The 27982-nt window shown below is 34.1% G+C and overlaps 1 protein-coding gene, 2 long non-coding RNA genes and 1 pseudogene across 4 annotated transcripts; 2 read left to right on the forward strand and 2 right to left on the reverse strand.

Moving 5' to 3' along the window:
* Nucleotides 1–1663: 1663 nt before the first annotated feature.
* On the reverse strand, nucleotides 1664–7690 carry LOC128558147 (uncharacterized). The gene is made up of 3 exons (XR_008371545.1): nucleotides 7560–7690; nucleotides 7359–7388; nucleotides 1664–1707 (listed from the first exon to the last, which is right to left on the reverse strand). It is a non-coding gene; the product is annotated as an uncharacterized LOC128558147 (long non-coding RNA).
* Nucleotides 7691–11511: 3821 nt separating this feature from the next.
* LOC123547199 (putative nuclease HARBI1) lies at nucleotides 11512–16370 on the forward strand (annotated as a pseudogene).
* Nucleotides 16194–20418, reverse strand: LOC123547200 (uncharacterized). 2 transcript variants are annotated; one of them, XM_053545455.1, is made up of 6 exons: nucleotides 19946–20418; nucleotides 19411–19585; nucleotides 19099–19230; nucleotides 17722–17850; nucleotides 16763–16828; nucleotides 16194–16450 (listed from the first exon to the last, which is right to left on the reverse strand). In XM_053545455.1, exons 1-6 carry the CDS (start codon nucleotides 20213–20215, stop codon nucleotides 16443–16445), a joined length of 780 nt encoding a protein of 259 aa, XP_053401430.1. In that variant the 5' UTR covers nucleotides 20216–20418; the 3' UTR covers nucleotides 16194–16442. The 2 variants fall into 2 exon arrangements, with proteins under 2 accessions (XP_053401430.1, XP_053401431.1); XM_053545456.1 differs by lacking the exon at nucleotides 16763–16828.
* A 5271-nt stretch (nucleotides 20419–25689) lies between these two features.
* LOC128557970 (uncharacterized) lies at nucleotides 25690–27841 on the forward strand. The gene is made up of 3 exons (XR_008371523.1): nucleotides 25690–25728; nucleotides 26503–26649; nucleotides 27686–27841. It is a non-coding gene; the product is annotated as an uncharacterized LOC128557970 (long non-coding RNA).
* The last annotated feature ends 141 nt before the right edge of the window (nucleotides 27842–27982 follow it).

Here is a 27982-nt window from a genome sequence, read left to right on the forward strand (position 1 = left end):
CATAAGAGCAGTTTTTCTTCTTCAGACTATTTTTCGAGTGTAAAAAGCCTCGCATACTTTCTCTGAAAAATTTCGCTAAACTCGATTATGTATAAAAAGGTGAACAGTGTCTTCAAATCATACTTTTCTACAAGGAAACAACTAGCAAACGATCAAAACTATTTTTCTAAAATGTATGACGAACAATGGTCTATGAAAGGTTGAATTTCAAAATGAAAATTCTTTCGATGAGAAATACCTATATAGTTTAAATGAACCTAAATCATATACAGAAATAATGGAACATTGGTTATATATTTGTTTGTCAATATTTAGAATGATGTGTTGTAATCTTGTTACCGGTAACTTCATTGTCTGTTGAAGTACTTGTTGGCAAACCTGAAAAACGACAATAATGAGAATGAAGTCAATTAATTCAGAGTTTTTATGCATTCGAAAGAGGCATGGGTTTAATACATAATACTAAAGTTAATGATTTTCTCCTTTTGGAATGGAATATTTCCCATTGGATCTTTGACCTTTGTTTAATATTAATATATAGAATGATCGCATGTATAAATTAGTTTAATGAGTTCTGTTTGAAATACAGTCAAAGTCTCTGTAAAGTCCATCCTAGAAAATGGAAAATTGACTTTTTTTACAGGTAGTCACAAGGTAAATATGCACTAATAAGTTAAATCGTATATTACTTCCCATTGGTTATTATTCATGACACATATTCAGAGCGAGTTGGTTTAAACAATATTTCATTCAACAACTAGCATGTAAAAACAATATATGTTACAAAAGCAAGGGAGTTGTACGTTAATAAGCTTTTATAGAAACTCTTTCTGTGGTTTTACAACAGACTTTGGTCTAACAAATGTTAATAATGTTAATCATTCCTCTCATTTTCGGCTTTTTGGACGATCTTATTCCCGGTGTACCTTTGTCCTTACTAAATATCAATCTATACATCTATCTAATTTTGACAAATATATGTAATTTGATATAAATGAATTCAATAATGAGATTCACTTGAAGTACTATGAAACTTTCGCTAGATATCACACATGGAAAGTAAAAACAGTTGTCTTTGTTGACAAGTACCCTCTAAAAACAAAATAAATTGTCACTTTTTATTGTTAAACAGGAAAAGAAAGTAGCAGCGGGCTTTACAGAGTCGTATAACACGTCTTTTGTTCGGAGGCAGTCAGAAGCAAAGTTACAATGTTCTCTAACTAGCATGAGCGCCTGTGTAGAATGCCAGCCAAGCGGTAACTTCTTCGTATAAAGAGTTCTACTACTCGAGAGAGCTTTGGATGTTGAAAGAAGAGTTTCGGAGTCAGCCAAAGTATGACAGATCAGCAGATCAATTTTTGTAATAAATTATCAAAACACGTTTGTGTGCTAACGAACACTTACTTAGCTATTTCTAACTTGCTTTATGCATGGCGTCAGAATTTCTCGGAAGGTATTTGCTATTGCAAGTTATATAACAGCATACAAATCAACTTTGTCTTGGCCAGTCCATTTGTAAGTTTAAAAGTCCAAAGAGTTTCGTTCTTTTGCATCAGTTCTTTGAAAGCTTTCCATGTACGATCTTTTAATTAGCCTCTGTAGTGTATGGTATTAACTATATATATTTAGTCATATGTAATGTGTAACGAATAAAATATCATAACATACCTGTAGTTGGTCCGAGAGTCTCACTAGTACTTGTTACACCTGTAAACACATTATCATTTACTTCAAATGGATGTGATAATCAATGGAAATACTAAACACAGAAAGGCACCTGTTGTCAAATCCAAAAAAATACACTATTGAAACCAAACACATAGACAAATCCTGTAAAGGAACAGGGTGCTTGGACTGATAGTCAAATGGATGTTCGGGGCATTATAGTCGATTATCCTTAAATAATTACATCTAAACTTACCTGTACATGTTAATTACGTTTTACATATTCAATTTTTTGCTGATATTTCTCAAAAAAACATATTTCTTAAAGTAATGGTACTTTTTCTGAATGTTAAGGTAGAACACGACACTTTGCGAACTTTCGGGTAGCGTCTTGAAGTTTTGCATGTGTAAAGTTGACCATATTTCAAACAAGATGCAGTTTATTTTATACTAATAGAGCCAAGCAGTTTTTGTACACGAGACGTCAAAGTTGACCACCAAATCTCGTTTTTGAAACTGACGTTGCCGCGTATCCTTGGCAACTCTTACGGGTACTGCAACGGCACCAGCCAACACATTTTCTTAAATTATACACTATTCGACGAGAATTTTTTTTCCTTTATGGTGATGTAAAAATCATTGTTTTACACCGACAAATATTTGAAAAATAGAAAGAAAATCGCCGTTTTTGACTTAAAATTGACGTTCAGTTTCGCAGCATTTTTCGACTTTAAATAAACATATGAAAAAGCTCCTGAATTAAATTTTTGATTTTTTTCAATAAACAATGTTTAAAATGCATACCGAGTCAAATGACAAATAAAACTGGGGGGTGACCGACTTAGTTTTTTCTGTACATGTGATTTTATTTCCCCCACCCCATGCGTAAATTTTGTTCCATAATTCGATGTCTGCAGATACGTTCGAGACATCATAATTCAGCCATTTTTAAAATCGCTTTCAATATATTTTCTATATAAATAATAATGATTATTTTTTCATCTTTATTCAAAGTACCAATTAACAAGTTTTCCGTTGTAATCCAATGCTGAAATGAAGAATTCATACATATGCAATTGTGTAGATAGTTCGGAGATTTCACATTTGAAACAAAAAGTTAAAGCATAATTATTGTAAAATATCAAAGATCAGTATTATACAGCAGTTTCATATATTTTTTAGTTTGCCCTCCACAAGATTAAAGCTTAATAGTTTCGTTTTTTTCCTGATATTATCCCTATTCCTCAATAAGCACACACGCACGCACGCCCGCACATCCCAATGTCATACATTTTTTCTATTTGAGTCTATTTCGTTTCTTACTTCTCCAGCCTAGTAACATACGACAATAAGATTAGTTTCCATGGTCTCTTCCGGTTAATTATCCGCTCCACGCAAATGTTCATTTATTTTCACGGCGGGATTTGGTTTTACTAGTAAGAGTATTTTGAAATTTTATAGCAAAGGGCACTATTTGAGATATGAGTTCCAGGACAATCATGATATGAGCCGCGCCATGAGAAAACCAACATAGTGCGTTTGCGACCAGCATGGATCCAGACCAGCCTGCGCATCCGCGCAGTCTGGTCAGGATCCTTGCTGTTCGCTTTCAAAACCTATTGTAATTAAAGAAATCCTTTGCGAACAGCATGGATCTTGACCAGACTGCGCGGATGCACAGGCTGGTCTGGATCCATGCTGGTCGCAAATGCACTATGTTGGTTTTCCCATGGCACGCCTCAATAAGAGGTTTCGTTTTGTAAACTATCCTAAAGTTACATTAACGCATAAGCGTAGCTTTATAAAATTCTGATGAGTGAACTGCTAAATTGTTTGAAAATTGTTACATTCTGAATGTTGACATCTGAGACGCTTATTAAAATAAAACAAATAAGAAATAAAATCTTACACATAATATTATTATACATATACTCGAACAAATCCTAGTATCTCGTAAATACGAAACCAGGACTAGCAAGTTTGAGCCGTCGGTCCTACGTACAAAGTTACGATTCTTGAGTCGCTCATACAGATAATTACAACATAGAATACATGTTTAACCGCTGATGAGTTACAGCGAGTTTCCATCACAACCACTGTTTACTGTGTTTCTTTCTTTTACCCCATCCGCTTAGCTCAGTTCTATGAATGATCGCTTTTTCAATCCCCGGGTAGGGCGTGACAGTTTGGTAGAAGATATCTGTCCGAAATCATTCGTCCTCCACCTCCAGTTTTATGTGGTGAAGTTTAAAGTTACTTGTTGAGGAACACTGGTTAGGTTAACCGCCTATCGTAACAGAAAAGAGCGCTAAAGCTAAAACAAACAAACAGTTTTCTTTCTTTTTTATTTTGTGGAATATTTATCATTTTTAGCAGAGTATTTACACGTACTTGTTATGTTTTATAGGTCTCTAATATTAGGAAAAATATTATATATGGAATATGTTTCTATTATATGTGTCTATGAATACAAGGATAACCTTTCTTAAAACACATCTCTCGAAAGCTAAAACCTCTTTGTAAAGGATGGTGTTTCTATCTAGCGTTGTTAATAAAATAACCTTTTCAGAGCAACAGCCTCCATACAATGAATATAAATTCTGTTTCCCCGTGGCTGCACTTTATTTGTCTAATTACGCTCGAAAAATCGAAATATTTCCAAAACGTAAAATTTATAATAAAGTTAAATAAATTTATGATGTTTATTCCAACATGATGACATAACGATATTAAGGCTTTTAATTTTTCTTATTATTTTTGTAAATGTTTACAATGTCTTGTTTATCAATCATTTATAATCATGAACTTAAGAGGTAATTCAAGAAATCCTTGCAAAGTTGTAAAGGACTCTTTTGACTAAATTCTTCTTAAAATAAGATAAAAATTGATCACAAGACATACGAACAGAACAGAACATGACTTGTTTAACTCAAGTTACATATGCAACATGTGAGTATACAGACATAAGTAAATTATTACAAAATGTCACAAGACATGGTGTTTCTAAGAAAGTAAGCAAGCACACATTATTTCTATTTCATTATAACATTATAAACAGTGACTATAAAAACAGAAAGAAGAGTTGACGGTCATACAACAAAGGATAGGAGGGGCAGGGGGTGCGCGTGGAGCGGGGGCGAGAGGCGGGGGGGGGGGGGTGGGGGGCGAATGCCCAGATGACCATATTAACATTCTTCAATTAAACTTTAACCAGGGACGCGACGTAATTGACTAATTCACTTATGACGTGAAGCCAGATGACCTGTTAACCTTTCTTTATAAAATTTTTTTATCCAAAGAATAAATTTGGGGGCGATGTACTTAGAAAAACAAATAGACTTAGACGTGCGTGGAGAAAACATGATTAAAGTGACGTATGAGAAACATAGGTCACGTGGGTTGATTCAGGTCAAGGTGTGAATTTTTAAATGTGTGTTTGAGTTTAGGAGTGTTTTTCGAACGTGAATTGCAATCGATTATAATTTACGATTGTGGATTTACTTTAATTACAAGAACCCTTTTTTAAAAAAACGTATTTTAGGGGGTGGGGTTTTGAGAAATGTAATTTTCAGCGTAAAATTTTGCCCGGAAACAGATTTTTAAATATTTTTAAAAAAAGTAAGTTTTTTCAAATGAAGATTTACGAAACAAATACTCATTGCGTTTAAAAAAAATTTTGTCATCATATAACTTTTATAAAATTATATTTTTTGGGGGTTTTAATGAAAAAGATTAAAGTATTTTTTTTTTCAAAACCAACGCCTATTTGCGCTCAAAACGTAACTTTAACGTAAAATTTCGAGTCTAGGTTAAGTGACCCCCCTATTATTCCATTTTAAATGCAGTATTGTTGATAAACAAAAACGATTTTACAAAACAGTCCGGGGACGTAAAATCATGGTTATCAAAAATGGACGTCTAGGTTGCGGAGAAAAAAAAATTACAAAAATATCAAAAATGAAAAATCCCATTATATGGGAAATATCGGGTTTTAAAATTTTAAAAAAAATGTCGAAGGGAACCCCAATAATTTCGAAATTGGGCGCATTCCCTTAATTTATAGCAAATTGTGTCCTTGAGCATTTAAAAATCCCAAACGTTTTGGGGTTTGTTTGGTTTTTTTTTGCACAATGGCAGTTCTAAATATAAATATTTAAATTACTAAGATTTTACTTATTAATACGCTTTCATTATTTTTATATTAAAAAGTCTTGCCATGGAAAAAAATGTTTGTTTTTTTTGTAAAAGGTCTTTAAGAACCGGGGAAAACACTAAAAAGTGCGTGGTAAAGCTAAAAAACAAGGCAAAAATTTTGTGTATCGAATGTATCGCAGACGTCGAATTATGGTACAAATTTAGCATGGGGGGGGGGAAATAAAAAACATGTACAGAAAAAACTATCGGTCACCCTTCCCCCCCCCCCCCCACCCCCGTTTTATTTTCATTTGGATCGTTACACATTTTAAACCCAATTAAAAAAAACAAAAATTTTAAATTTAGGGGGTTTTTTAATATGCTGATTTTAAAAACGAAAAATGCTGGAACTGAACTCTTTTTTTCCAAAAAAAGGCGATTTTTTTTCCCTTTTTAAAATATTTGTTGGTGTAAAACAATGATTTTTACAACACCATAAAGGAACAAATAATTCTCGTCGAATAGTGTACAATTTAAGAAAATTTATCGGCTGGTGCCGCTGCAGTACCCGTAAGAGTTGCCAAGGATACGCGGCAACGTCAGTTGCAAAAACGGACTTTGGGGGTCAACTTTGACGTCTCGTGTACAAAAACTGGTTGGCTCTATTAGTATACAATAAACTGCATCTTGTTTGAAATATGGTCAACTTTACACACGCAAAATTTCAAGACACTACTCGAAAGTTCGCAAAGTGTCGTGTTCAACCTTAGACTGAATAAGCATTTAAATGTCCACTTGCGTCTTACTGAAATTTTGTTTCACGGCTCGCTGATATTGATCGATAGTACATAACTTAGATCTAAATGAACTCAGTCTGAGCGATTTTGCATAGAATAAGAAACACCATTTTTTATTCAACTATGATAATTTGCTAGTAACAATTAACATTAATAAGCATCTGAACAGATCGCTTTCTCTCTGATCTGATTCATTTACATTCAAACCTGCCATTCTGCCTTTCACAGTGCATATTCATAGTTGCATATTTTATCGTAAATATTTGTGCTACAAATGAAATACAGAACACAAGGCAGTAAAGTCTGGAGGGTAAATAGAAGACATTATAGCTTCTCGAGTAGTGGTAAAATACTTTCAATCTAATGGTTATTCAAACATATAACATGACAGGCAAATAAACCATGCAACGCCACTCGTTCCCACTAGGGCCAGCTCAAGCGGAATTGTTGTTGTGATAGTTAATTAACTATATATTAGAAGATCCATTAGAAGGCATAGAATGCAACTAAGAAAAATAAAAGCAGTATTTCCTATAGAACTTGTTGAAATGACTTTGAATTTATATGACCATTGGACGAGCTTTGAGACAATAACATAAGAAATACATTGCTTCAAATAATCATTTAGCTAACGACAGGTGACAGTGACCATAGACACACGAAATGCTGTCAGAACAGCCACATTTGAGCACATGTTCATGTTATCATGATATTTAAAATGTCTGTCAATATCATAATGATGTAATTGGTAAGCTGTGTTACCTGTAACTGCATCAGTAGTCGAAGTAGTTGCTGAAATATATAAAGAAATATCAAATAGTAACATCAAGAACACAACACGCACTTCACATTCACGAGAATCCTACGCAAGGCAAACAAATGATTCTTCAAATCAATATATACGTAATATGTGCAAGCGTGTTTGCGTGCATGCTTAAATTTCAAATAAAGAAATACTATTACCTGTTGGATATACGATTAGAATCGACCCTGGAACAACTGAAATTGTATCCAATCCTACCGCTATGCTGAAAGTACCGATGTTGTTTGTTATGACTCCTATATTTGGGGTGTTTTCAGCTAAACCAAAACTGATCCCAACAAACCTGAAATTTTATTTATTTATTTTCGATGCACTGTTAAATGTACAATCGGTAAATCAGATATAACGGATTTTGCAAACCTTTAAAAAACGATAATAATTGCACATGAAGTGAAATTTGGTTGTGTCTCTTTTAATGAAAACCCAACCTTCGGATAGGGGTTTATTTGTATATAGATGGCTATATTTACACCTTATTGACAATGTTTTCACAGATGATGCTTACTTTTAAAATATATACTGTTTAATTCGGACGCGCTACTTCCAATATGCATTTTTTAACTCCGTTATAGTTCAGTGCTATTACTTTACAGCATTCAGACATGTGGTAAGTGGGAAACTCGAAATATATCTCGTATAAAATTTTTAAAATTTTAAAATTGCAAGGATTACAATTTATTTTTGTCAAACTGCACATAAACTCACACAACTTGCATATTACTTTACTTATACTGCAATAAAATGGGTAGTAAACAAACAAAAGAGCAAGTCAAACCTTCGTCAGTTTCATAAGCTTGAGTAGGTGTTGTTATATACTGTTCATCAATTCCTAAGTATTGTTCCACTCCAATCACAATTGTTGGTAAATAATTGTTTCCGTTTAGCAATGCGTAGTTTGCACCTACTTCAAAACTCACTGTAAAAAAGCCAAACGCTTAAAAATCATAATGCAGATGTTCTAAATAAAGCGTTTCTGTAGGCCAAATATATTGTAAAAGTGAAAGTTTTTTATTTTGAAATACATTTTTGAAAGAACTAAACATTTTGAAAATCTTATATTTACAACGTATGACGTCACAGGGAACAAAATCTGTTTTTGTGATTTCGATACACACCCTAGACAAACAGAGGTCACTTTATGATATTCCTATTATCGTTTTGAATTTTATGTCCAACCTCTACCTAAATTTGATAATATATAATATCATATCAATCAATTCATGAGACCAGTTTTTCTTGTTCAGACTAATTCTGAGTTTAAAAGCTTTACATATTTTTTCTGAACCATTTCGCTATACTGGAGTAGGCAAATCACAACAATTTTTCTACAAGGTAACTACTAGCACTTGTTCGGAACTATTGTGGGAAAAAAGTATGACGAACAAAGGTCTATGAAAGATTTAATTTCAAAAATGAAAATTCTTTCGAGGGGAAATAACTAAATAGTTTATATAAACCTTAAACATATACAGAAATATGGGGATTGGATATATAGTTTTTTGTCAAAATTTAGAATGATGTAATGTTGTCTTAACTCTGTTACCCGTAACTTCCCTTGTCTGTTGAAGTAGTTGTTGGCAAACCTGAAAAACGACAATAACGAGAATGACGTCAATTAATTCAGAGTGTCTATGCTTTCAAAAGAGGCATGGGTTTAATGAATAATACTAAAGTTAATAAGTTTTCTCCTTTCAGAATACAGTATTTTCCATTTGTTCCTTGGCCTTTTTTAAATATTAATCTATAGAATGATCGCATGTATGAATTAGTTAATGAGTTCTGTTTGAAATACAGTCAACGTCTCTGTAAAGTCCATCCTAGGAAATGGAAAATTGTCTTTTTCTAACAGGTAGTCACAAGGTAAATATGCACTAATAAGTTAAAGCGTATATTACTTCTCTTTGGTTAGTATTCATGACACTATCCAGAGCCGGTTGGTTTAAAACAATTTTTATTCAACAACTAGCATGTAAAACAATATAATGTTACAAAAGCAAGGGATCGAGTTGTACGTTAATAAGCTTTTATAGAAACTCTTTCTGCGGTTTTACAACAGACTTTGGTCTAACAAATGGGAATAATGTTAATCATTCCTCTCATTTCGGCTTTTTGGCGATCTTATTCCCGGTGTACCTTTGTCCTTACTAATACAATCTATTTCGTCTTCTAATTTTGACAAAAATATTTAATTAGGGATTAATGAATTCATAAATGAGATTCAAATTGAAGTACTGTGAAACTTTCGCTGATATCACCCATGGAAAGTAAAAACAGTTGTCTTTGTTGACAAGTACCCTTAAAAACAAATAAACTGTCACTTTTTATTGTTTAAAAGGAAAAGAAAGTAGCAGCGGGCTTTTCAGAGTCGTATAACACGTCTTTTGTTCGGAGGCAGCAGAAGCAAAGTTACGATGTTCTCTAAACTAGCATGAGCGCCTGTGTAAGAATGCCAGCCAGCGGTAACTTCTTCGTATAAAGAGTTCTACTACTCGAGAGAGCTTTGGACGTTTTTAAAAAAAGAGTTTTTGGAGTCAGCCAAAGTATGACAGATCAGCAGATCAATTTTTGTAATAAATTATCAAAAACACGTCTGTGTGCTAACGAAACTTACTTAGCTATTTCTAACTTGCTTTATGCATGGCGTCAGCATTTCTCGGAAGGTATTGCTATTGCAAGTTATATAACAGCATACAAATCAACTTGTCTTGGCCAGTCCATTTGTAAGTTTAAAAGTCATCAAGGTTTTTGTTCTTTTGCATCAGTTCTTTGAAAGCTTTCCATTACGATCTTTTAATTAGCCTTTAGTGTATGGTAAAAATATATAATTTATCATATGTAATGTTAAGAATAAAATATCATAACATACCTGTAGGCTTTTGGCCTACTGGAACGGGTATCATCTTCGACAGATAATTGCCCAGCTTTAAAAGCTTTAACCCAACTAAAACATGGGCGCATTGAAATGACCTGAGGTCCATGGTCCATATATACCACATAATTCATCAAATATCAGCTTTGAATATATCAAGCGTAATTAGGCATTTAATATAGCTACGAATTTAAGTCTTTTTGTCCATTTTACATTGTATATGACAGCATGTATTTCAATTTGAAATAACTCGGTCATTTGAAAAGCGATTTGCACGAAATAAAAGGATATCGTTAGCTATTGGACACACCATTCAAGTGCAATGAAGCGTTTTAAAAAATACATGGGATAAAACTACAGAAGCTCATTAGTGACAGAACTTTTTGCAGGACACTCGTAATTATTTTGATTCATAAAGAAAACCCACCAGATGGAGCAGTCTTTTTCCTTATACGTATACTGTAAAAGCTTTTTAATATTGAATTTATTAAACGAGTTGAATAAAATAATAAAATGCGAGGCTTTAATAAATTCAATGTGAAAAGACACAAATGTAATAACAACAAAATTTCTTCTTTCTTTACCTATTATAGACGAAGTAAATTCGACCAACGTCTCTTATAAATAAACGACCTCAACGTCAAACTTTTATTACACTAGTTTAATATCAAATTTGTTTAATGGCTTTATTTCACTCCCTCGACGTCAAACATGTGATAAATAATCTTATTTTTAAAACGCATGCCCAGTTTTATAATATTTTCTTTAAACGTTTTTGGGATATATAGGGATTTTCTGTTTTGACGGCCATTTTGACCGCCATTTTGGATTTTTCAAATGAATTTTCTCTTTAAATTTTACATTTGGTGTTTATCATGTTACCTCTACCAATAAAAATGATATATACACTGCAATCCTGCTCTAATCTCCTGTAATTTAGGAGATATGTCGACTTTGCAAGGTAAAGATTACTACAAAAAATGAAAATTCGGAATAGTTTGATGTATCTGAAACAGTGTGATGGAACGTTATGAATATTTGCATGAATGTATTCTAATGGTGTTTCAAACGGTTTCGCTCGATCTCTCGTAAGGGCTGACATAGCTAAAACAGTAAAGAAGACGATATTTATGTAGTGAAATGATTTATTACAAAAGTTCCCTGTATGACCGTTCGCCAAGATAACTAAAATCATTCCGATACTGTCCACCTGCAGCCAATTGTATAAAACTTTTAACCGCGCGGTAACCACTAAGTGCCAGTAACCAACATGGTTACATCGTGGTAAGCGATTGTATAGATAACGTCATACGTGGTAACCGCGATATAACCACGGTTAGTTTTAACCTACCTACAGGAGCTTGGTAACCACAAAGTAACCACTCAAACATGGCCGCCATTCATTTTGTAAGACATAGACGACCTCGACAGTTTCGACGTATTGACAGACAATTGACGGACTTGACGGATGAAGAATTACGCCAAAGGTACAGGTTTTCAGCTGACAACATAGACAGACTTGTTGAACTTGTTGGACCAACTTTGGAGCGACGGACGCGACGTAACCAAGCCCTGACACCACGGCAACAAATTTTGATAACATTGAGATTTCTTGCTACAGGTAATTTCATGCAGGTTATCGGCGACACCTTTGGCGTAGACGTTTCTACCGTCTCCCGGGTCGTGAGAGACGTTACCGACGTACTATTGGACTGAAAGACCAATTTATCAAGTTTCCTGTGACGGACCACGACCGAAGACGGATCATGAGTGGATTTTACGCCATTCGTGGGTTCCCATCTGTAATTGGTTGTATTGACGGGACCCATGTTAAAATAATTTCGCCTGGTTATCCAGATGAGGCTGCATTTGTTAACAGAAAACACCAACACAGTATAAATGTCCAGGCGACCTGCGATCACAAAGGTATGTTTCCTTTGTTTGTAATTTAAGTATGGTATTGCACCCTTGTGCACTAGCTCTACATTTACATCGATATGTGAAATATAGAAGCAAACATCTTACTTGTTAACTTGATAATCCATATTCAGCAGTACATCTACAGAAGCTTCGCAGGCATTTCATGCAGCATTTCATTTTACAGACCTACTGTCACTTTAAACACAGGTAATTCCTAATTCCATATGTATACTTAAATTTACAGATTCTCAAGAGATAGTTAATACAATGTCTCGCCTTTACACTGTTTATTAACCTTGAAATTGGTAAACATAATATGTGTACACACAAGTGTATTGATGACATCATACAAGTACCTTGCTAAAGTAACTGTATGAAAGGCCGGTGTGGTATTTTTACAGTATACATGCAGGGCAGAGCAAAGACAAATTCTCTGTAAGAAAAAAAAAGTTGGAAACCCATATTCACAGATTTCCTTTATACCGATTTTTCCTGAGGAGGATGCAAAATTCAGAAACTCCTGTTCAATATATGTCCCGGTTACCATAGAAACGAAGATGCATACATGGATTTTGTAAATTTTTTGTAAATTAACAAAATGACAGTCAGAGATTTTATGCTAAATAGGCATGTGAAGCTTGGATGTGTATCAAATGAAAATAAGAAGGACTGCTAAAATTAACTGCAGTCTGTGACTTAACTGCTTGATCCAGGTAGTTAAAGTGTTGACAAGATGACATTTTATCTCTAAGGTAGAGATGCAGTGTGTCACCGTGAAGGCAAAATGTTTAGAAATGGTGTTTTTGTTGTTGTTTTCCAAATAGAGAGGCTGAAAGTGGGGAATCATCAATCAGTGTTTTTATAATAAGTTATGGACATCTGAACAGTGAAGATCTGCCTTTATTTTTGATTGCCACAGACCAAAAGAGTGATTGGTGTCTTTGACAGTGAATAGAAGTACTAGCACTGGACACCCTCCCTGAAAATAGAATTATGTTTTTTGCATGAATGTTTCTTTTTCAGATTTATGGAAAAAATTGAGAAAGTCATTTCTTAAAAATTTTCATAATGTTTTAACCAAAGACCCTTTAATGGAAAAATAACTCAATTCTTGACCTTGAATTAAATTTAAAAAATTCTATTATTGCTTGATTAATCTTGCATGTATAACATTAAAATTGTTATATCTAAATTTAATAAAAATTAATGTATTTTGAAAAAGATGCATTTTAACATATTTAAAAGAAAAAGACACATGACAGTCTTTAAATATTTGTAAAAAAAGAACATGTTTTGCAGTTCCCATTAGATTTGGTTACCAGTTTACAGCATAATTATACATGAAGTCTTATTACCCACAATCACAAACAGATCTAATTGGTTATTTTCTACCAAAGATAAACTTATTGTGGTTGGGTTTTTTCAATCTTTAAAAAATACTTAGAAAATATAGCAAAATAATGGTTGAATTAGTATACTTGATTTTGTGAGACTGTTATAACATTACAACTCTTTTTCACTCAAGACTGTATCATAAAATCATATTTTCTGAGGAAATTCATTTTTCAAAAATAAAAATTTAAGACCTCATTCATGTAACAATAATACTGTCATCTGTAAAACAGCATTCATTCTAAGATATACAATGTATATAACATTCTATTTTACCTGCATGTATTTATTTAAAAAAAAATAAAGTAGATTTATTTGTGTATTTTGATTAATTTCAGAAAGAATTGGGAAATATGTCTGCAACTTCAGTTTGTATTTACTGAGTATTTACTGGCACTGGAATGTGCATGATCAGGGGTTTTTTTTCTAAATAAACTAAGCCAAGTCTTAAATCTACATTAACTAAAGCTATCCTTGAAAAGTCTGGTCATTGTCTTGATAGTTTGAAAGAATTATATACATCTAAATTTGTATCTAGCAAAATAATAACTAAACTGTAATGTAGATCATCTAATTTACTTAATTTGATTGTTAAAATATCAATTTTTAAAATATTCACTAAAAACAATATGCTGGATGAAAATGGCTGGGATATTTGTATTTCAAATCCCAAAAATTAAGTTTGTTACATGCTTAAGTTAATGTAAATTGATAACAGAAACGTTCATTTTACCACTGAAAGTATTTATACCTTATAAGTAGAAGTGTTTTTTTTTTATTTTATCAAAAAAAAATGTCATTTAATAAATATTACAGAGAATTGGTCTTAAGTTGTTAGAGCTTGTGGCTAGACCCCTTTGCTGATATGTCATTAATTCGGGCTATAACATGTGTTTAAAACTACAGTGTATGCGAAACACCGTTTGCTTAATACAATTTGCAAATTGATACTGCTCATTATGCCAATTGTTATTTGTTTAAGTGAATGTCACACATACACATTATATACACAGGGATGTTCACAAGCATCAATGCCTGTTGGCCTGGAAGCTGCCATGACAGCCACATCTTACGAGTTTCTAATGTAGGCCGGTACCTTGAAGCTCATCACCAAGGTATGTTCCATTGATTGTAGTATCAAAGTGGTCATTCTTAAAGGTTAGTTGAAATAGTTAACAGTACAGTCAATATGTTGCATTTAATTTTAATATGCAGTTAATATAAAAAGGAATATGAATATGCCGTTTAATGCTAAAATCAAATCTACCACAGTTTTACTTTTCAATACTGTTACATTACTGGTATTTTACTTTATCACATTATAATTTCAGATCCAGAGCGCGGATATTTGTTGGGGGATAGTGGCTACCCCTGTCGGCCATTTCTGCTAACACCTTTCTTGCAGCCTGGTATGTATTTGGCTTATTCTGTGTATTGAACAATTATGTTACAATATTGGGAGTTTTCACTGTACAAGTACTTTTGTTTTAATGGTATTGCACTTTAATCAACTGAAATGATTGATACTTGCGACAAATTAATATCAAATTTATAATTGATGCAATTAATAAATAACTTTTTAGGGAATGAAACAGAGGAGAGGTACAACCGGGCGCACATCTCCACACGGAATTTGGTTGAAAGGACATTTGGTGTATGGAAGAGGACATTCCATGTTTTACATGGGGAAGTAAGTTAGTTTCCGATATATAAGGACAATGAGTATAAACTACAGTTTTTATGTCTATCCAAAAAAAAAAGTGCAATCACTAGAAAACAATATCATTGTTATATGGAAGAAGTTCAATCGCTATGAAGTATTGATATGTCTAGCTGAAAAATTCAATTCTCCATTCATAGTTATGCATATGGTTCAAACTTCGCTGAGCACTGCAAGTTTGAAAAACTTGAAAAATGTCAAATGTTAAAGTCTAGGTAAGTCAATGTCAGTGTTGAAATATGCATTGAAATCAGTATAATATGGTTCCAATTTCAATGCTGTACTTTCAAAAACAGGAAAGGATGCCAAAAGGTCAAGGTCACTCAAGGTCAAAGTCCAAATATGCATGTAAAACTGAATTCATAATTGAAATTTCAATGTTGTAATTTCCAAAAAAAGCAAGTAAAGAAGGTCAGTACGTCAAGTAGGTTAGCCAAGGTCGAAGTTGAAATTTAAATGCAAAACTGTCAAAAAACATGATTAAAATTTGATTGCTGTAGCTTCAAAAAGAAAAAAAAGTAGGTCAGTAGGTCAAGTTAGATACTAGTATATTCTGCATAAATTGGTAATACGCAGTTCATATTTACACTGTTATATTTTATCATTGTAGATACGCATGAAGCCTCAGAGGGTGACACGTGTAATCGTGGCGTGTGCTGTCCTCCATAATCTGAGGCTGCAGTGGGGTGAACCAGAGGTGGAAGAAGCCGGTGATCTGGATCAGCCTCCCGCCGACATCTTTAATGGCCGAATGGATGGGCGAGGAGTTCGAGACCATGTGGCTCGTGCTTATTTTCAGAATCAGTAATAACAGAAGAAACCGATGATTAAATCACACCATACATTGACGTTTTATGGAAAGTGAAGACTTGACACTTTTAACACCAATTTATTTTGGTTTCATAATTTATTTTCATATTTCAGCTTTTATATATATTCAGAAGTCTGGAATGACATATAATGTACATGTATCAACTATCAAGAATTACTGAGATAATAATTTCAAAAGTTATTTGAATTTCTCGATTAAAACATCGGCTAGCTTTGAAATCTTGTTGAAGCATTCCATCTGTGCCTCGGCTAGATCAATCTGTTTTTCAAAGTACACCGTTTGGAGGTCCTTCAGTGTTCTACAACATAAGAAAATCATCAGTTAGCTACCATGGTGTGTATGTAAACTATTGTTGTATTAGTGTTGTTTTTCTTGTTGTTTTCGGCAAAAGTATAGCAAGTGTAATATATTTAATTTATAGAAAGTAACATTTCACTATTACAGAATATCAATGTTTTAAAAATACATACATCATTATGTTACAGCTTATTTTCATTCAAGAAAAATGCATTCCTTTTAGAACTTTCGAAGCAACGAGGAACGAACAAAATATAGAAAACAACCACAGTGTTACTAAATTATACAAGTTATTTTACAATTAGGTGTTAACCTTTTGTGATTACTGCTTTTTTTTGCTGATAACTTGTGCTCGATGATTGCTTCTGTGTGGTGACAGCTGTAAAAGAAAAAATCAAATTATATGCTTTATGTACGAGAACTCAACTTTTTATAGCGTTGTTATTTGCAAAACTCGGTGGTATATTTTTAAACAAGAGAAGAAATCGGGTTTAAATGTATGTAAGTATGGTTTTATGATATTGGTCTTCCACAGCCAAATAATAATTTAAGAAATAATGTATCTCATCCAGTGATTTGTCGTTGAATAAAATCATTGTTTGGAGATTAGATGCGAAGGAATAATGCCACGATGGTGAATCCCGAGTAAAATAATAATACGCATCTGAATGACAAACAATTTATTCAAGAGCAAATTACAAAATAGGATCTATTACTTCGATTTTAACACGTTACCAAGCACGTTTAGGTACATCATTTACGACGTCCGCCGAATATTTGCCTTTTTGTTGGTTTCTTTTTCAACGCGCCGCTATGCCGTTTGACGCAATTAAGTAATAATTGTGACGCCTGAACAGTGAATTGTTGTAAAATAACATTACAGTAGGTCAGACCAAAGAATAAAATAAATGAGCCGCGCCATGAGAAAACCAACATAGTGGGTTTGCGACCAGCATGGATCCAGACCAGCCTGCGCATCCGCGCAGTCTGGTCAGGATCCATGCTGTTCGCTTTCAAAGTCTATTGCAATTAAAGAAACTGTTAGCGAACAGCATGGATCCTGACCAGACTGCGCGGATGCGCAGGCTGGTCTGGATCCATGCTGGTCGCCAACCACTATGTTGGTTTTCTCGTGGCACGGCTCAATGTACTTTTACCTCTAACGCTTTCTACGGCCATCTATACATAGCCGGAATTATGCAGAACATATTTAAAACAAAACGTCAACTCCTTCACCAGTGATGATACAACCGTAAAATGTATTAAACTTACTAGAACGGTTTGCGCATGGTACACAAGAATCCTCTGGATAGTCAGGTTGGATACTGACCCCCTCTGGCACAGTATCCGCCTGCCTCGCTGCTTCTGTCCCTGTTGGCTGGTTGATGTTGCACAAAGCAGCTGCGTAAGAAACAGTAAATGATAATATCATATTTTGTTCATTCAATAATTCACATTGAAGTTAATGGACGCATTTGGCATTTACTAAGTATCAAGAATTCCAACACTTTTTTTTTAAAGATTTTCTTTTTAAAACACTTTTCGCAAATTGACCTACTTTTGGCTATTCCGCCTGAATTAGACTTTAAATAAGTATCCTTTCGAGGTGTAATTCGAACGTGTTAGAATGGGATTAGAACACGCACAACCAAGCAATTTACAACAGTGCACAACCGGCCTTCCATAGAACAGGACATGTTTATGTTTATACAGTGTCTTAAAGTAAAAACATAGGTACTAGAAATTGATAAAATGATAAACAACCATTGTTTAAATATATATTTTAAAATGTATTATATTAAGTATTGCAAAATTCTCCTTCTATTAGCGTGACATAAGATAAAATTCATATATTCTATCGACTGATTGTTTGTTTAAAGGGTACTGTTTCCCTTGTGCGCCCCGTATAAATTTACATAATTGAGCAGCACCATGGGAAAACCAACATAGTGGCTTTGCGACCAGCATGGATCCAGATCAGGCTCCATGATGTTCACCAACAGTTTCTCTAATTCCAATAGGCTTTGAAAGCGAACAGTATGGATCCTGACCAGACTGCACGGATGCGTAGGCTAGTCAGGATCCATGCTGGTCGCAAAGTCACTATGTTGGTTTTATCATGGCGCTGCTCAATTATGGCCATTGCATTCTTACGTCATTCGTGCCCTACGTCACGAATTGGTTTCGGAGAAAAGAATTTAAATTTTCTTGCATTTCGTAAACGGGACTAGATGAGATGAGATGAATAATTTTATTGAAAACTGATATTGTAGATCTATAAGGAACTAGATATGTTGCGGACTGGAAATATTCCACAAAGGATGCTAAAATACAGGTTATCTTTGAACCATGCGTTTGGAAATTGTTTAATTTCACACATTGTTTCAAGGGCATGGTGCGATTGGTGCCTGAATTTCATCGATGTTTGAAAAGCTTGTTGTTTATAACTGATTCGTCTAGGATTGGATACAGCTACTGGGGAATTGGAAGAAGTTTGTAGAAATTACAACTTTGATAGTACAAATGTATTAACAGTGAGTCAATTTACATTTTTATTGTTTAATTTGCTTATTGTTATTTTTATCTAAAATGAAACAGATTTTAGGATAAAAAAGACAACATTTATTAGAGTTAAACTTAATAAATCACCAGCTACGGAGAATATATTCCTGGTAGTTGTATCCGCACTCTCGCTGGTCTCTGTCTCTGTGTCCTGCTGGTCCCAGCTGAGCAGATCTAGATGGTCTACAACCTGCTGTCCTATATCGACATCTGTGCAGCCTGCATCAACAACAATGACGAAATGATTTCAATTGTCGTTTTATATGAAAATGGAAATTATTCATTGTTTTGTAATTTTCTAAGAGGATTGCGTCGGTGTTCGGTACATTGCAAATCGTTGTGTATTCATGTGGAAAGTTATATCCTTTAACTATTTATATTATAATTTTACGTTCTTACCAGAAACATTGATGAGTGTGTCAGCATCTGAACACACACCATGAAAAGATGCTGAGCTCTCGTACAGGCTCGCCACAGTCTGAGAAGTCTGTGACATCTCCGGCCGTGGCGGGCCTCCTCCAGTCTTCCTCATACTGGTCCTCTCTGCTGACACATCTGTTTTCGCCATCTTTACCTGAATTTTAGCAATATTTCACTTGTCTGTAAAAGTTAAAACTAAGAATGTAATCAGTAAAAGAAATATTTCTATGTGATGACCACTTGCTATACTGTAATGCCAAATATTTTAAAATTCCTCTGAGGTGAAGTAACTTTCTTGATCCCTACAGCTCAGTAAATAATACTAAATATGTACATGTAGTAGAGGTAAAATATAGCACTTATATAAATACCCCCTACTATCGCTACTGTATATTCTATAAAATGGCGACGTGGTAGAGTGCTTCTTAGAGAACTCAAGTTCTCGGGTTTGAATCCAGATCAGTAGATCTACAAAAATTACAAATATCACTTGGTGAAAAGACAATAAACAAACCATATTCCTCCACTTTTCTTTTACTTGTTTCACGGTCCGAGGACCGTTACCACAAGCATTTATCTCGGCGGTCACTTTTTCCCACAACTTGGCCTGTCGTTGTGCCGCCCCTGGTCCTCCTTGCGTGTGACTTGCTCGCAGGGTGCTGAGATGAGTTTTCATAAACTCCGTAATAACATCTATTTCTCGTATAGAGAACATTTTTGCCCTTTGTTTTGGTACAATAACTGTAACGGCGGCCATGTTTGTTGACAAACAGTCGTCTGACATTTGTCCGCGAAAATTACGTCATGCACGCAGTGCATTATCGGAAAATTTACCGTGGTTAAATTGATATTTTACGTGGTTAGGTTACCGCGCGGTTAAACTGGTTTATACAAGAGAAAATAACCAGTGGTTACCTTACCACGGTATATACCGCGGTTATAGTTTAACCGTGGTATATTTTAACCATTGTTTATACAATTGGCTGCAGAGAGCGTGGTCAGTTTTCTTTATATATATACAGCGGTAAGTTTCAAGAGTATTTTCCTCAGAAACTGCTAGCCCAGATTTGAAATAATTTCACATAACTGCTTCATGATGACCCTTAACGAAAATTAAATAAATACTTCGATATTTGAAAACACTTGTCAGCAGGAAAAAAAAACATTGAATATCTTAAAAAAACATTTTTACCTGAAACTCTTTTCTGATTTTTAAATTATTTCGCTGAGAAATAACAGTGATGACGGAAACTCTAGCAAAGTTGTTCAAATTATTCTAATTAGTCAAAACTTCAAATCGTATAGGCATTTCTTTCTATGTGTTTATTGTTAGAAGTTGGGAAAAAAACACTGCCAGTCAGATTATAAATTACTTTCATACAAATATTCCTTGGGTGGCCCTCCATCAAGATTATTATTATTATTATTATTTGTAATGCGCCTGTTTCATAAACAGCAGATAATGTAATCGACAGCTTCTTCTCAACAGCAGGAACATACTATTCGGCAATTGAAACTAGGCTAACTCTATAAATTATAATTCAAACATAATCTGCTATCATTCTGAACTCTTCGTTCTTCGTTTCAATTGAATGCCCCGTATAATTATTAGAGTATCATGACGTCATCAATTTGTGCTTCACGTTTCGTGTTTGCGGATAATATTTGCAAAATCTCACACGGTTCTTGTTTCAGTAAGCACTGACGGGTCCATTGAGAAAACTACTGAAACTTCAATTGAACAGACCTCAAGCAGTGAATACGTAACAAGCTATGAAAACATTACAACCAGTTACCCAGAAATGGAAACTACTTCTATCGAAAACAGTACTACCAGTTACCCAGAAATGGAAACTACTGCTATCGAAAACATTACAACCAGTTACCCAGAAATGGAAACTACTTCTATCCATACGTCTGTTTCATCAACAGAATATATTATATTCCAGTCTTCAGTAAACGACACCGTCGTCACAACAGCGGAAACATACTCGTCAACTGGAAGTAGGCTGATACTAAATATTTATATTCAAACATAATTTGTTATCTTACTGATTTAATCTGTAACTGAAGGTAATTCCTTTATACTCGTTTACCTAAAACTACAACATATTAGTGTCAAAGGATGTTAACTTTGTACCAGAAGTAAAGCGGATTTTAAAACTTGTTCAATTTAATGATTTTTAACTCTTCGTTTGAAGTAGAAATAAAAATGAGCAAGAATAAATTAAGGAACTGATTACGTCTACGCATTGAATGTTGTTAGTGTTCCTGTTGCTTTCTATTTAGATATTTGAAATCAATTGCTTTGTACCGGTGTCGGAGGCCTGGGAGACATATAATGCTTAACCGACTGCCCTCTTTCATGTTCACTCAACTGCTCCTGCAGTTTCAATCCAGTTCAAATGAAACTCGGCATACATTATTAACAAAAAGTGGACATGCGCATATTTTCGTAACTTTATTTTGGATTATAGTTCTTCCCCGTTTCGGACATTGACAATACTATAACTGCATTTATTCACTTTCTACTCAACTTCTGCGCAATATCCATCCCAAAATCAATGCAAATGGAACGGAGAATGCATCATACACGTAACTGGAAACAAATGTTTCATACTCCTAACTTGGAATAAATGTATCATTCTCCTTACCGGGAATAAATGTATCACACTCGTAACCGGGAACAAATGTATCATACTCCTAACTGGGAACAAATGTATCATTATCTAAACCGGGAATAAAGGTATCATACTCCTAACCGCGAACAAATGTATCATTTTACTAACTGCAGACAATGTATCATAATCCTAACCGGAAACAAATGTATCATTAGGCATAAAAGAATAAAAAATAAATCATACTTTTTGCAGGTGTAATAATGTCAACTGAGAGCGCTAGATCAACTGCATGTATATAAAAACAAATTAATTAATATACATTAGCCGTTGCTGGCTACTGATTCTTAGGTGGTTCATGTCACAGAGAACCAGATTTAGCGATCCAGATTTAGGTTTGAATAGCTCCTTTGTCAAAGTGATATTTTCACTAACCGGGAACAACTGTATCATTCTCCTAACCGGGAACAAATGTATCATACTCCTAACCGGGAACAAATGTAACAAATGTATCATATTCCTAACCGGGAACAAATGTAACAAATGTATCATACTCCTAACCGGGAACAAATGTAACAAATATACACACTCCTAACCGGGAACAAATGTAACAAATGTATCATACTCCTAACCGGGAACAAATTTAACAAATGTATCATAATCCTAACCAGGAACAAATGTAACAAATGTATCATACTCCTAACCGGAAACTGTTACACTTACCGGGAACAAATGTATCATAATCCTTACCCTGATCAATGCGTATCATGGTTTTAACCGGGAACAAATGCATCATACACGAAACTGGAAACAAATGTTTCATAATTCTAACTGGGAACAAATGTATCAGTCTTCTTACCGGGAATAAATGTATTGCACTCGTGACCGGGAACAAATGTATCATACTCCTAACTGGAAACAAATGTTTCATACTTCTAACTGGGAACGAATGTACCATTCTCTCTACCGGGAATAAAAGTATTACACTCGTAACCGGGAACAAATGTATCATACTCCTAAACGGGAACAAATGTATCATTCTTTTAACAGGGAACAAAATTATCATTCTTCTAACTGCAAACAAATTATCATATTCCTAACAGGGAACAAATGTACCATTAGGCATAAAAATAAAAATAAATCATACATTTTGCAGGTGTAACAAGGTCAATTGAGAGCGCTAGTTCAACTGCAGGTATGTAAAAACAAAGAGCTATAAAAATAAATAGATCGGCAAGTTGAAAGGCATTTAGAGCGAATCTCGCCAACATCACGTGGGAACTGAATGAGATCTCGTTTTATCGGTGTATGAAAAAAAAGCAGAAGGATAAAAACTTGTGTCCTGAAAAACTTTCTACCAGATCGTTTGTTTATAATGTTAATGGTGGTTTCTTAATGTTGTTAGTATTTTCTACACGGGAAGGAATGAATTTATGATTCGAAGTCTGAGAAAACAACAGTGGTCGTTTGATTTTTTTTTGACCCGATTCGGTAGGCCGTATCGTATGTGTTATACTTTAATAAGCATCTGTTGATTTGATAACGGGTGATCCAAGTCAGCAAAGCGCTTCAATAAGATGATGTCGGTTAATGCGGTGATACGAGACTATGCAAGATTATCTCCTGTTGCGATTCTGTGTATTTTATACTTCTTTGGTAAAAACAAATTAATTAATATACATCAACCGTAGCTGGCTACTGAATTTATGTGGTATGTGTCACAGAGACCCAGATTTAAGGTCAATAGGTCAAAGTTCAAGGTCACAGTGACCCTGAACTTTTGTGTACAGTTACCAAATACTTTCTGTTCCTTGTGCAATTACTGAATGCTCCACGGGGGCATTTCGTGTTCTACGATCTCTTGTGTAGTAACATTTCACGGTCGAGTCATAACACGGTAGCGGATAATTATATAGCATGTGAAGTTGCTCAGCAGTTGTTATGTCTGGAATTTCACTCAAGTACACTGGAGTTATGGTCCTTGATAAGTGAAATTAAAACGCACATAAAGTGCTTAAAAGTTTATGTTGCATACTACATAAAAATGTATCATCTGTATTCATGAAATCATGTGCAGTGACAGAGGTAGGGGAGCGGGACGGCATTCATTTTCCTGCATTGAGCATACGTGTGCATTGAATGTACACTATTAAAGCTATGCTAAGACTAATCCTAATCAGTATATTGTACACTCAATACGTGCGTCATCCAATAGGGGCGGTTAAATGTTGGCGTGGGCACCTGTGTCATATGGACACACATCTAGTTATAAAATGGAATCACAGTATATGCCTTTATATATTAAGATGAAATAGCAAGGATAATCCTGTAGATTTATAAACATAAACATTCTATCTTTTTTTTTTCAGATTGCGAGTTTACAAATATTTTTTAAATAAATATACCGCATAGCGGGTTATTTCTACGGGGGGAATATTTCTGCGTTTCTGCGGTCCTTCGGTAGAATCGCAAAAATATTTCCAGCAGAATATTCATCCAGCAAAACTTTAAAACGCAAACAAAATCTGCATTATTATCACCAGTGTTATTTCGCTCTATGTTTCCCTAGGTAATTCGAAGTTCACAATGGCATAGTCTAATTATTGGAAATTAACGACGCCATCTGACATTTACCAATAATGGTATAATAAGGTGTGATGGTCAATCAAAGTACTAACTGTTAATCCCTCAGAAAACATTTTTCTTCTGTGAATGAAATAAACTGAATGAATTTCACTTGTGTTGTTCTTAAAAATATCTTGTGAAGATCTTCCGAACTATACTTTAGTAACCTTTATATAAGTGTATGCCGATATATCGTAGTTTGCAGTTGTTGTTTGTGCAATTGTTGTTGGATTTATATTTTTTCAGTACACATTTTATTATATCCTACAATGTATTCATTAAATGTAAAGTTATTTTACAACAGTTACCGGTAATTTAGTTTATTGTTTTCATAAGCTATCATTCTCACAACGCCCAATCATGCGAGGAATAACCTCCTCTTTGGCATCAAAAACGCAGACATTTCTCTTCCTTTTATGTGAAAACGCAGAAATTAAACAAGCAGAAATTTGTTTCACACTTTTTGGGGCCTAAACGCAGAATATTTGGACCGCAGAAATAACCCGCTATACGGTATGTTAAATTTCTTTGAATATCTAAAAGGTATAGCATTATGTCTATTCTTTTTCAAATGATTATTTTAGTGGATTCATTTTCAATGTAGCCTTCTGTGTAAATGTAAATACATAGTATCTGAAATAAGCAAGTTCAGTATATTCGTATCCCCCGCCGAAAGGGATAGAGGTTTTACCCTTGAAGAAGCATTTTTTGTCTGCAAAAAGCACTTACATGAAATTGAATTTTAGTCGTTTTGTAACCTACTTATTCTAAATTATTGATCAAAAACCATTTTCTATATTTAGTAGCAGTGACCTTGACCCAAGCTACCTAAAATGAAACAAAAAATGGCCTCAATGAAAACTACCTGTTTACCAGGTTTTGGTCTACTTATCTCATTCCTAACTGAAGTTATCATGAGAAAAAAAATACTTACCTATTTTTAGTATTTGAATATGTGTAGTGGGTTTTCCTTTGAGGTTGAATTTCATTGGATCTGAAAACGATTTTTATTTTTCAGCCACGACAACTGTTTTGAGCCAAGATCCAATCATAGGTAAAGTACTGATTTTCTAGGCTACGAAAAATGAAAAGTTCTTAATGAGAGAAATCTAACGTCAAGGGGGGCAACATCATATATTATTCTCGCCATATATATAATATGTAAATAGCCCTTAATGTCTGTGTGAAACGAAAGGAAAACACGTGAACGATAATTTAATAGTTGTCGGTAGTTTCCAGGGTTTTGTATACACCTTTCCTAACAAATTATTTGCAATTATTAAGTATTTGTTGCACAGTACTACAAATGATCTTAAATGTTTTTATATAGCCAATTTTGAATTGGACGAAGTATATCAAATTTATCCCTTGAAGATATTTCTTGAAGATATTTCTTCACATGAATGACCAATATCACCTGATATCTTCATTTCTCCTCGTATTGCACATACTTAACTTTAGTAAAGGCAGCATATTTAACATGATATTAAGTCTGACTTTTAATGTTTGAGAAATCTTTTGGTACGTGCCTTTAGATCAAATTCTCTCAAATTGAAATAATTATTTATTTTTAACATTAATCGTTTGAAATAAGTATTGTTCTTAGACATTTTAAAGTTAGGAAAGAAATGCAAAGTATAGACTCAAATTACAATACTTGTTTGGACTGACAATCTAAGGGAAGTGCGTTCTGACCCGCATGCTACAATTTGCCAAAACGCTTTACGTCGTTAACATCAGTACTTTGTAGATGAATTTATACTTGCTGGCTTACATTAGAAGTAGAAAAAGACAATTTTCGATTATCTTTTTGCCATTATTTTTGCAGTGCGAGTCAAAACAAGCTTGGACTACTCGATACTTCTAGCGTATGGATTGCAAGGCTCATTTTTAGATATCGTTGTTAATTTCTTGTTACCCGGATTTGGTATCCAGGAGGAACATATCCGTGACAAAAGCGTATATGAACAGGACGGTATACTGTTTTTTTTTATTTAATGTGTAATATTTTTCACTCGATCATTGAAATTCTGTGGTGATTTTAAACATATTCGTGAGAAAAAAGTACATCCTACACAGAACGGTATATACTGGTTCTTCTATATATATATATTATATATATATGCTATTTTTTCGATTATTGTTGTAAGACATGAAATTTTATATGATACAGTAAAGTGACTTTTTAGATCTAGGTACTTCATCTATTTTATATGGCCGAGTATATTGTGCAATTATTAGGTGCCTAAAACAGCATTTACAAATAGGGACAGGTATCCTTTCAGTAAATGTACGCATTCATTTATTCATTGGCAAATATTACTACCTTGAGAAATAACAAGTGTAAAAGAAAGTATGGTAAAAAAATTAATAAGAATATAGATGTTCTAACTCGCATTTGTAACGCCTGAGGACACTCAAGTAGAAGTATAACTTGACTGGTTGCAATTTTCAATATTTTTGTCGTTTTTTCTTGAATACTGTTTGCTATGAATAAACTGGTAAGTAAAAACCTAGGAATTTATGCTTAACTGGTTAGCATATGTTATTAATACAGTCGGCACAAGATTTAAAAAATTAGTTGTTATATTGTCCGGCCGTTTTGGATCATGGAGTCTGTTCGATGTACCTGTATAATATAGTTACGCTAAAACGGGTGCCAGGGGACGTGAGGTGTGACTAGAATTAACCGGGTCTGCTATAATTGTGCTTGAATCGTCTTATAGATTATCACAACAACAGGCTTTCAGTGTCCTTTAGTGGCTCTGAAAAGTCTCCTAGTTCTTGGAAACAGTGTTGTTTGATATCATGGAATTCATTAAATATATTTGAATAATGAAATTTCGCTTAAATCGGTACTGTGTCTTTTGTTTTGCACATTACATTACTTCCCCTCTTAAAAAATAAACTTTTGCTAAACAGATTTATCATGAAGGAATCAAAAGAAGTACATGTACATTCACCATGCAATAGCACATTTATTCCTGTTACTTTTTATGTTATAATCAAAGGCAAGGCAGAAGTAGAAATTGAGCTGGAACCAGACACACCAAACGTACATGGACTTGAAGCATTTATTAAAAGCTACGTAGACAGTGGTTCGAATATACCAGGACTTCCCGTCTTCGTTCCCCACGTTACCTTAATTTCGTATGAAGTGGAGTACCTAACAGGTATTTAAAATCATTGAAATCAGGAGGTTATGTTATTTAGCATAAAAGGTTTTATTAAAAATCTGTCTCCGAAAACAAGTCTCAAATCCAAACTTCTGATACATGTTACTAGGCGTGACTGTGATATTGACTTCT

The sequence above is a fragment of the Mercenaria mercenaria genome, chromosome 6 (genome assembly GCF_021730395.1).
Source record: "Mercenaria mercenaria strain notata chromosome 6, MADL_Memer_1, whole genome shotgun sequence".
In the NCBI taxonomy this organism is placed as follows: Eukaryota; Metazoa; Mollusca; class Bivalvia; order Venerida; family Veneridae; genus Mercenaria; species Mercenaria mercenaria.